This window comes from Monodelphis domestica, chromosome 7, assembly GCF_027887165.1.
Source record: "Monodelphis domestica isolate mMonDom1 chromosome 7, mMonDom1.pri, whole genome shotgun sequence".
Lineage (NCBI taxonomy): Eukaryota > Metazoa > Chordata > Mammalia > Didelphimorphia > Didelphidae > Monodelphis > Monodelphis domestica.
Window position 1 is genome coordinate 125,779,699 of NC_077233.1, and position 12,077 is coordinate 125,791,775.

General features: G+C 34.8%; 1 protein-coding gene across 11 annotated transcripts in view; it reads right to left on the minus strand.

Moving 5' to 3' along the window:
• KDM4C (lysine demethylase 4C) overlaps positions 1-12,077 on the minus strand; it is a 469,399-nt gene that overhangs the window by 58,652 nt on the left and 398,670 nt on the right. For all 11 annotated transcript variants that reach the window (XM_016424248.2, XM_007499560.3, XM_016424249.2 and 8 more), the window contains one exon: positions 4,405-4,575. In XM_016424248.2, coding sequence (XP_016279734.1) covers positions 4,405-4,575 — 171 coding nt within the window. The remainder of the gene's footprint in view (positions 1-4,404; positions 4,576-12,077) is intronic.

The window sequence follows — 12,077 nt, forward strand, 5'->3', positions numbered from 1 at the left end:
TAGAATAATCTTTCTCACACAAAGATTCACATGGGAAGGGGAGGGGAAGAAAAGCATAGGAATAGAAGGGTCATTCCTAAAAATAATAAACAGTATATATCTAAAACCATCAGCTAATATCATCTGCAATGGGGATAAACTAAATCCATTCCCATTAAGATCAGGAGTGAAACAAGGATGCCCATTATCACCTCTACTATTTGACATTGTACTAGAAACACTAGCAGTAGCAATTAGAGAAGATAAAGGAATTGAAGGCATCAAAATAGGCAAGGAGGAGACCAAGTTATCACTCTTTGCGGATGACATGATGGTCTACTTAAAGAATCCTAGAGATTCAACCAAAAAGCTAATTGAAATAATCAACAACTTTAGCAAAGTTGCAGGATACAAAATAAACCCACATAAATCATCAGCTTTTCTATATGTCTCCAACACAGCTCAGCAGCAAGAACTAGAAAGAGAAATCCCATTCAAAATCACCTTAGACAAAATAAAATACCTAGGAATCTACCTCCCAAGACAAACACAGGAACTATATGAACACAACTACAAAACACTCGCCACACAACTAAAACTACACTTGAGCAAATGGAAAAACATTAACTGCTCATGGATAGTACAAGCCAATATAATAAAAATGACCATCCTACCCAAACTTATTTATCTATTTAGTCCCATACCCATTGAACTACCAAAATACTTCTTCACTGATTTAGAAAAAACCATAACAAAGTTCATTTGGAAGAACAAAAGATCAAGGATATCCAGGGAAATAATGAAAAAAAAAACACATATGATGGGGGCCTTGCAGTCCCTGACCTTAAACTATATTACAAAGCAGCAGTCATCAAAACAATTTGGTACTGGCTAAGAAACAGAAAGGAAGATCGGTGGAATAGACTGGGGGAAAGCGACCTCAGCAAGACAGTATACGATAAACCCAAAGATCCCAGCTTTTGGGACAAAAATCCACTATTCGACAAAAACTGCTGGGAAAATTGGAAGACAGTGTGGGAGAGACTAGGAATAGATCAACACCTCACACCCTACACCAAGATAAATTCAAAATGGGTGAGTGACTTAAACATAAAGAAGGAAACCATAAGTAAATTGAGGAAACACAGAATAGTATACATGTCAGACCTTTGGGAGGGGAAAGGCTTTAAAACCAAGCAAGACATAGAAAGAATCACAAAATGTAAAATAAATAATTTTGACTACATCAAACTAAAAAGCTTTTGTACAAACAAAACCAATGTAACTAAAATCAGAAGGGAAACAACAAATTGGGAAAAAATCTTCATAGAAACCTCTGACAAAGGTTTAATTACTCATATTTATAATGAGCTAAATCAATTGTACAAAAAATCAAGCCATTCTCCAATTGATAAATGGGCAAGGGAAATGGATAGGCAGTTCTCAGATAAAGAAATCAAAACTATTAACAAGCACATGAAGAAGTGTTCTACATCTCTTATAATCAGAGAGATGCAAATCAAAACAACTCTGAGGTATCACCTCACACCTAGCAGATTGGCTAACATAACAGCAAAGGAAAGTAATGAATGCTGGAGGGGATGTGGCAAAGCAGGGACATTAATTCATTGCTGGTGGAGTTGTGAACTGATCCAACCATTCTGGAGGGCAATTTGGAACTATGCCCAAAGGGCGACAAAAGAATATCTACCCTTTGATCCAGCCATAGCACTGCTGGGTCGGTACCCCAAAGAGATAATGGACACAAAGACTTGTATAAAAATATTCATAGCTGCGCTCTTTGTGGTGGCCCAAAACTGGAAAACGAGGGGATGCCCATCAATTGGGGAATGGCTGAACAAACTGTGGTATATGTTGGTGATGGAGTACTATTGTGCTAAAAGGAATAATAAAGTGGAGAAGTCCCATGGAGACTGGAACAACCTCCAGGAAGTGATGCAGAGCGAGAGGAGCTGAACCAGGAGAACATTGTACACAGAGACTAATACACTGTGGTATAATCGAACGTAATGGACTTCTCCATTAGTGGCGGTGTAATGTCCCTGAACAACTTGCAGGGATCCAGGAGAAAAAAACACCATTCATAAGCAAAGGATAAACTATGGGAGTGGAAACACCGAGAAAAAGTAACTGCCTGAATACAGAGGTTGAGGGGACATGACAGAGGATAGACTCTAAATGAACACTCTAATGCAAATATTATCAACAAAGCAATGGGTTCAAATCAAGAAAACGTCTAATGCCCAGTGGACTTACGCATCGGCTATGGGGGGTGGGGGGGAGGAAAAGAAAATGATCTATGTCTTTAACAAATAATGCTTGGAAATGATCAAATAAAATATATTTTTTTAAAAAAAAGGAGTTTCATATGAAGATTTTTGAAAGCAGAGACTCATGGAAGGAAGTTCAAAGAGCACAGAATGTTTTTCCAAACTGCTAGTCAAAGAATAATTTTCATGGAGTTTTAAGGTTACACAGAAAATAATAGGAAAAAAAAAGGTTTCTTAAGGGGCAGTCTAGAGGAATAATCTGGAGGTTTGAGATTGAAATCTGAACTCATGAATAGATCCTCCCAGAAATAACCTTTCACTCAATCATGGAATATGCCTCATTGTGTTGGGCTTCCAAAATAATAGGTTTTGGAGCTTTAAGAGACACCTAGGAGCATTTATTTTCCAGAAAACTGTGGCTCAGAAAGCTTAGTGACTTGCTCAAGGTCACACTGACGATAAGAAAAAGAAGCAAAATTCAAACCTACCTCTTCCAATTCTTGCTTTTCTTCACTAAGTTCTTATCATGTGCAAGGCACTCTGTTAGTCAGCTAGGGATGAATGTGTCATGAGAAATGACATTGTTTTTAGAGTTTACAAATGAAGGGGATTATAAAATGACACTGGTGACTGGTTTAAGGTTTGGTTTCAGTTATATAATTTGATCCTGATTTTTAAAGTCTTTCATTATAAATATTCTTCAGGTGAAATACTTTACCAAAATGAATGGAGTTCCTAAAGTTCCAATTTTTATCCAAGAAAGAATATAAATTTCATTATAATGGCAAAGTCCTTTCCCTCGTGGAACCCATCATTGTTCCATCATTTATGGCTAGCATCTCAGAAACTTTCTCCATGTGTTTTATCTCTGTTGTTGCCATTGCACTGTTGTCTCCAATGCATAGGGTCAACAGAAAAGCCATTATTTTATTGGTTTTTGTAATATGCTTGTTCCCTGAGCAGTAAATTACGGCATTTGGCTAACAACGAAATGTTGCAGCTAACTTTCAAAATCCCAATTTCTAGTCTATTAAAGAGAGTAATTTACTGCCCATCAGCAGGCTATGATCATGTAGAAATGGAACTTATGTCTAAGGCTTTGAAAAGACATGCAAATAAATGACGTATTGTACTGTATAGGTTATTTATTTTCCCATCTTTTAAATAAGGTCACTTGTGTTGTTTATATACCTGTCTTTCTTAAAAGCGTAGAAATGTTAGCAGAGCAAGTTCAAATTCCTCTTGAGAGACAAATCATGAAGTCAGGTACAATCATATATGGTCACATTAAATATTCAGCTGCTCCTAATGTGTTTTAAAGAGTCATTAAGAAGCTACTTTAATGTACAAACAATATGAAAACATCAGTAAAGATCATCCCCCACTCCTACCTGGGGCTACTGTCTTGTACTTTTGTGATTACAAGAAAGATGATTTTTAAAATGATCACGATCACTCTATTAAATTTTGGTTTCAGTTATACAATTTTATGCTAGTTTCAAAGGTCTTCTATTCCAAATATTCTGATAAATGCCTTGCCAAAATGTACATTAATTCCTCTATAATAAATATACTATGTATTCACAGACATTTAAATTTTTTTTAAAGGGGAGGAGGTACAAAATACTCTGGAAATCATGGCCTGCTTTGCAATTGAGAAACCAAATAAATGGTACATTACTTTTCCTTCATGCTGTTTATCCCCTTTATAGTATTCCACAGAATAGATATAAATGTATATGTACTGTCAGGGAAGAAAAGAAAAAGAAAAGCTTATCCCCTATAATAGGAAAAATTAAGAAATTTAAACCTTCTTAAGAAAAGAATAGGTGAATTCCTATGTCAACTTTTTTGGCTAAACATATTTCTCACTTACCTAATGGAATTTGGAAGATTAGTCTGAATTCTCTCAGAGAAATAGTGGATACTAATTAGAATAAGAAACCTGGGAAGACTGTTAGAAAAACATAATTCTTTGCAATAGAAAATAACAAACATGAACTAAGTAAGTAAAAGATGTTTCAATATTCAAGATCAAAATTAATAAATACTCCTGAGGAATAACTATAATTCATTTACACAGGCACACACACGCACGCACGCACAAGCACACAAAAGAACAAACATAACTCACCACAATGTCTTCAGGAAAAGTATCTCTACTGAAGGAGCCATCATCAAAAACAACTTCATAGAAGGTTTGAGATGTCACCTCTATTACTCTGCAGCTGTAATATCGTGTGTTCCGGTGCTTTGAGATGACAGTCTGACCGACGGTGATTGCCTTTTCACAAGGTTTGGATCTCTTTCATGTGGATAAAGAGAAGAAAAGGAAAGAGAATCAATCAATAAACTTTGCAAGGCACTGTGCAAAGCATTAGGGAATACAAAGACAAAAATTAAATAGTCCCCGCTGTCAAGGAGCTTACATTTTGCCAAATTATTAAAAATATCCATTTCTATGGGCAAGAGATTCTGAGGGTTTTTTGAGACTTTTGTCTTCCTATCTCAACCTGGCTGGAAGTTTTGTAGCTACTCACAGTATCACTTCTGATCAGTATGGAAGTTTGTGACCTGCTCTGTTTCTTACCTGGGCCAGTTTGCTTCACCTTAGGCAATCTAGTTATCCTAGTTAGCCCTGACCTATTCCTAGGGACTTCCCATCTTGGTGCCAGATAATGCAAATACTTAATCAGCATTAACCCCTCTGAAGCTTGGAACTCTAGAGCTTATATGATCCACCAGTCTTATCCTCCCCATAACAGGAATTACAGATATGTGTTAATATAACCAGTTCAAGAGATTTTTTTATGTTATGTTGTTCAACAGAGCTAGGTTGAAAGCACACTGCATTTGTGATCTAGATTAGGAAAAATTTAATCCAGAATAGTTTTATGTTGAAATTAATAATTAGTAAAAATAATAATAATTATCCTCTGCAAAAATCCTACTTTGATGCCTCACCATAATATGAAGGAGACTGTGATCCTTCAAGGACTATTGATGCCTTTGAAATATGAGGCCTAAAAAGTCTTAAGCTAGAAAGGCTTTTAGTTTAAGTTGACAGATAAATTAAAGGCTGACCTCAGTAGCTCTAGAAGACTGTCTACTATGACATAAAATTAAAGGTGCTTGGAGTATTAAAAGCAAGAAGCATACCTAAACGACAGTTTCATGGCATGGAGAATCTCTACTCTATCTATACTCTCTGGAATTAGCATTCTCAAAGCAGCAGGAGAGAAATGTTGTAGACTAGAAGAGTATATGATGAAACACACACATGACCTGGGAAAATAGGCCCACAGTCCCCCCCGGAAAAGCATTCCCGATATCTACAGTGGACCCTATCATCTGGAGGAATGAAATCAAAGTTCTCTTACCAGGTTCATAAGACAAGTGAGTCCCTTCCCTCCAACTCCACCCCTAACTTTTTCCCTGAGCTGGGGATGTGAGCTATAATTTCCTATTGGTTCCTGGGTTGGCTAGGTAAAATTCAATATGCCTCAGGCTGCAGCTGGGCATATAGAAACTTTTTGACAAAAGATGATGTTAATAAGCCTAGAGTGATTGAAATCTTTTTTTAGAACAAATGTTATGAATTAGAAATGTTCACTGAAACAGCTTGAAGACACACTGGATGGATGACAGATGCCAAACCAATTATCCAATTTCCACCAAATGCAATCCAATACCACCAAATGCAATAATAAACACCAGTAGATACAAATATCCTAAAAGATGTGAAACCTTTGTATTTGTAAACTTTAAAAAACAATGGCTTTGAAACAGTTCATGTCAGTTCTTCAGCTTTGTTATTTACCAGTATGTGCTTCAAATTGTTGTTCCTCTTTGGGAGATATTTAAATTAACTAAGAATTACAGCGTAACTCTTGTATCTATAATAGGTCAGTTCTCTTTCCCAGCACATGCTTTATTAGAACTTCTACCCATTAGATATTTATCGCATCTGAATGTATCTACTTAAGATATAGAAAAAGCAGATGGTAATTTAGTTTTAGATTTATTAAATTATCTTTTCTCTAAATTCCATGAAACTAAGAAAGATCAATCAGACCTTACTTAGACTTTTAAAAACCATGGCAACCATATGGCCTAAATCAACTTTACCTTAGATTCTTTTCACTTTAATTTCTGACTATCAACTTTAAACCTTTTTCAGGTGGTTCTGACAAATTGTTGTTTTTTTTTTAGGTGTTCATATCCTTTGGCTATCCTTGTCTATTAGGGAATGCCAAATGGATTTAGATTTGTATGCATTCCCCACAGAATTGAAAATTTATTTTTATTAATTTATTTTCAGATTCATTTTTTTGAAAATTTGAGTTCCAAATTCTATCCTTCCTTCTAGTTCTTCTCCCACCCATTTTGCAGGCAAGCAACCAAATATCACTTATACATTTGAAGTCATGCAAAACTTACTTCCATTTTGGACTTATTGTTGTAGCTGTCCCCCCTCTCCCCTCAAAAGCATTCCCTTTAGGATTTGTCATTTTCTATTTTAGTCACATTTGTTAGTCTGCTAGGTGTGGTAGCTCCTCCTAGTTGTTTTATTCTAACCAAGTGATTGAGCATTTTTTAGTATGACTATTAATGGCTTTGATTTCTTCTCCTGAAAATTACCTATTCATATCATTTATCAATTAGGGAATGGTTTTTTTTTATTTTAATTTAAAATGTATTATTGTCATGCAAAACATACTTTGATATTGGTCACTGATGTAGGAATGCACTCGTATATAACCAAAATTATAAATACACTGCTGTGAAAGACAATTTCAACAGTTCTTTCTCTAGACCGCTAGAATTTTATTAAAAATATAAATCAAATTTTTCCCCAAACCCCTTTTTTCTATTAATACTAGGTATATTTATTTCTGACAAAAATATTTTAATATTAAATAACTGAGATATTTTTGTGATCTATGCTTCATGTATGGCAACAAATTTTTCAGTCATAAGTATGAAAGTTATAGCCTTTCATTTGCCTCTAAATTTGTTATGGGATGATATTTTATATTTAGGATCATAGAATAATAGATTGAGAAGTAAGAGGCCACCTAATTCAACCATAAAACTAATAAGTGTACAAGGCAGGCTTTGAATTTAGATCTTACTGACTAAGTCTAGAGGTATATCCACCCAGCCATCTGACTATGTATAACTCAACAAATCAGTTTGGAATCACACATTAAAGTAGTAACCAACTTCATGTTGGAAGGATTTTATCTGCATCAGGAGCTGAAAATTACATTGAGCATATACTAGATGCACAAAGGAAAGCCAGAGTTCCTTAACACTGGTATGCAGCAGAATGTTGCATACCTAAGAAGAACTTCACGAGAACTCCAAAAATAAAGAAAAAGATTTTAAAACCTTAAGAGTTTACCCCCCTCATCAAATGTTTTAAGTTTAAAAGAACTCTCCCTAGAATTTGGGGGGTACAAGGAAATATTGTGTTTGGAGAGATGATTCTGTACCAATTGTTCCACCTACTATATCAGCTCAGTAAAATAAATCTGGAGAGGGTCATTAATGGGGCTCAAAAATTACAATACCAAAAACAACAACCTCTTTATGGCTTCCCCAAGAACCTTGAGAAGGATTAATTATTGGCTCTCTAGGTACCCAGTCCATCAATGGTAAGTAGTCCTGGAAGGATGACTACTATGTTGTAGTCATGTCCAATTCTTTATGACCCCATTTGGAATTAACATGGCAAAAATACCTGAGTCATTTTCCATTTCCTTCTCCAGCTCACTGTGCAGATGAGGAAACTGAAGCAAACAGGATTAAATGATTTACCCATGGCCACAAAGCTACTTAATGTCTGAGGCCAAATTTGAATGCAGGAAGATATGTCTTCCTGATCCCTACTCAGGGTTCTATTCATTGTACCACTTAGCTGCCCCCAGAATAATTGTTGAATCTAATGATTTGTTTCCTTTTATTCTTCAGCAATTTTTCCTTCTCTTCTTAGATCTCAGTGATTTACTTGTCTCTTTTTAATTAATTAAATTTTGTTTCATTTGCCTTTTTTTTGGAAAACCAGCTTCTTTGTTTTTGGAAAAGCTTTTCTTTAATTTTCAAAATAACTTTGTGCTTATTTATGAATTAACATATCAATTTTCCTAGATTTTTTTAGTTGGATACTGTCGATTAATTGGTTTTTTCTTTCTCATTTTTGTTAATAAAAGTATAGAAAGACATAAATTTCCATATAAGGCTTATTTTAGCTGCATTCCATAAATGTTGGCAATTTCTCTCTTCTCCACACACGTCATCTACTTTATTTAGTAATTCTTTTGGCTGTGATTTATTCTTTGACTCACTCATTCTTTAGGATATTATTTAGTCTATGGCATCTATTTGTATTTCTATTATTAATGATAATTTATCACATTGTAATGTACAATAGAAGCACTTATGAAGTCTTTTTTATACTTATTTATGGTATCCCTTTTATGCCCTAAGCAAAATTTTTAAAAGGAGTTAAGCAAAATTTCAAAATTACACCTTATGATCCTTATTCCATAATCATCATTTATCACATGATTTTTTCTAATATTTTGGGCAGATCCATAATGTCTTTTTAGGTACATTCCCTAAAATTCAGTCTAAGAAGGTATATTGACATCACCTTTGACTATTGTCTTGCCATCTGGATCTTCTCATAATAATTACAGTTCCTTCTGAAATAATGCTTGTTTTTGAAAAGTTGAATATGTTCTAATGTAATTGAAATACCATGGAACAATGTGAGCATAACTTGAATTTTATGTTTGCATGATTTCATTCCAAATAATGAGAAGAATGCAGAAAATTTAACCATTTCAGGTAGCTCACAAACTTCCAATTTTATCCCTCCTTCCACAAGCAACTGTCAGGTCTTTTTGAAGGTAAAGTGTTATATTTATTGAATATCTTCTGGCAGAGTAGCAGCATGGGAAGAGGAAGGCTGGTTTTGGTCTTTACTCATGTAATCTATCCCCAATCTATTCAACCATTCCTGGATTTGAAGGTCTGTAGAAGTTGTCTCTGGTTCCTAGCAACTGAGTTTGGAACCTGGGGTACCATTTTTATTAGGTCCTCCCTCCCTCCCCATCTCCCTCTTCCTCTCTTTCTCCCCCTCTCCTTCTCTTGCCCCTCCCTTCTTCCCTCACCACATGTCACTAAAGAAGCTTTTAAGTGTTCTTTCCCTAACCCCATTTTTTTTTTCAGTTAAGCCATGTGGATGCTATTGCACAATTTTGAAGGGCAGTGATTTTTTGGGAACTCCTACATTATGTTACTGCAAAACTGACTGTATAATTATGATATTATTTAATTATCTAAGGTGCCTTTAGACATAATGTTAATTACCTAACTTATCTCTGGGAAAAAATCTCTCTTTAATATTGCTTTAAGATTGTAATTTCTATTACTATTTTTAATTCAAATGAAGTCTAATAAATTCAACCTCAAACCCTCAAGTTTATTCTTATGTTATACAGCATATACTAAATATAGTAAATTGTTGGTTTTTGCTTTATAATCCATTCTACCCCTCTACATTTTATAAGTTTACCTAGTTCACATTATTTTGATTGTTTTCTGTTCAAGAAAAATTTATTCCTGTCCTTACCTCCTCCTCTCATAGAAATTAGCATCAAGGATTTACTATCTGTATTCACAGCCTCAAAGTTTTGGTATGGAAAGGGAACTCTACCTCACTGAATCTAATCTCATCCTTTTATAAATGTGTAACAGGGGACACAGAGAAAGTGACTTGCCCAAATTCCTACAATTGGTATAGCTTGGAACAATCTCATCCCACTTTCCTCCTTTCCACTTACCTTCCTAGTTGACCATATCACTCAGTGAAATTGCCCTTTCCAAAACTATCAGTAATTTCTCAATTGTCCAATTTGACAGTCTTTTCTAAGCTCTAATTCTTGACTCATCTGCTGCATCTGAGCTATTGACTGAAGAAGAAGCAACATCGTGATGTCAAGGAAGAAAAAAGGGAAAGGAAGTCTCTCCTCTGGATTTTTTATGATACTACTCTCTCCTGGTTCTCTTCCTTCCAATTTAATGACTTATTCTCAGTTTCCTTTACTGGATCATCATCTAAATCATTCCCTCTAACTGTGGATATTCCCAAAGATTCTGGGTTGAGCCTTCCTTCCTTCCTTGGTAATCTAAGCCATTCCTTTGCATTTTATGACTCTCAAAATCCTGACCTATACACAAGATGAATTGCTTATTGAACATTTCAAACTGGATGTACTAAAGACAATCTTAAACTCAACCTATATAAAATGGAATTTATTAGTTTTTACCCCAACCTCATCCCTTTTCTGACCATACTTCTGCCAAAAGGATTACCTTGGACTCCTTGTCCCACTCCAATGCAATTAGTTGCCAAACCTTGCCAACATCTCTTGCATATGACTACTGCCATTCAGTCACAAAGCTGGCTACAAATTTGGTACCTCACCATTTCATTAAGCACAGATCTGATCTTATAATTCCCCTACTCATTCAAGTCAAGGGGCTTCCATTTACCTTTTGAATAAAATCTAAACTTCTCTGCTTAGTTTTTAAATCACTATGTGAGTTAGACTAAACCTATTTTTCTGGTCTCACTGGACACTATTCCTTTTTCTTGTACTCTGCCATACAACCAAACTAGCCTTTCTGTTCTTCACTCAAGAGACTCTATTTCCTATCTCCATTTCTTTTTTTATAGCCAGTTACTATGCCTGGAATGCATCCCTCCTTATTTAGGCCTTATAATTCCCCTGTTCCTTTAAGATGCATTTTTTGTATGAACCCTTTTCCATCTCTCAAGCATAACTTCCTTCCCTCATATTTAAATTTACCTTGTATTCAACTACCTTGTGTAAGTAGTTAGGTAGGTAGGTAGGTAGGTAGGTAGACAGACACAGACAGACAGACAGACAGACATATAGATATGTAATATATATTTATCTGATTTATAATTTATATATACTTTTAGTTTAAAATGCAAGCTCACTGAAATTGTTTCATTCTTTGTATTTGTATCCCTTGTGCCTACTACACTGACAAGCAGGTATACTAGGTGTTTAATCCATACTTGATTATCAGAATATCACAAACAAAACCACTTTTTGGGTATCAGACTTCTGTTTAAGTATCTATGTTTGAATGACTTTATTCCAGGAAGCCTAAATTAGCAATACTAAGTTTCTTCTTCATTCTCTTAAATTTTTTTTTCCAATACCCAAATAGAGAACTTGTCCAGAATATTTTCTCATTGACTCTTTGACTAGGTATAATTTGCAAGGAGCTACCATCTTTCAAATTTTTATGAAAGGATCATTAATCTGATCCTTTCTAGCCATCATCTCTTTTGTCTTCTTTGCATTTCACAAATTTGTAGAGCTCTTATTTTATAAAAAGGGATGCTTAAAAGTCATTAAATCTTTTTGAAATCAATTTTTTCTTGTAATAGAATATTCAAATTTTCAGATTAATTAATCTCGAGTCTAAGGCTTTTTAGCTTGATGATTAGCAATCCTAAATGATTCTTAGTGGAATTCAATGGCAAATAATTTGGTTTTGCAATATTTTCTCTTTTATCTAGCATGACCATTTTATTGGCCAGTACCTTAAATTATTATTGTGATCTACAATTGTTTATTACTTCTCAGTCTATTAAACATTTATAGTTTTCCTCTGTTTTCTTCCATTTAAGCAAAATTACAACCTATCTCCAACCACACCTAACCCCATTGTTTTTTACAAGGTGCCATCTTTAGGTTA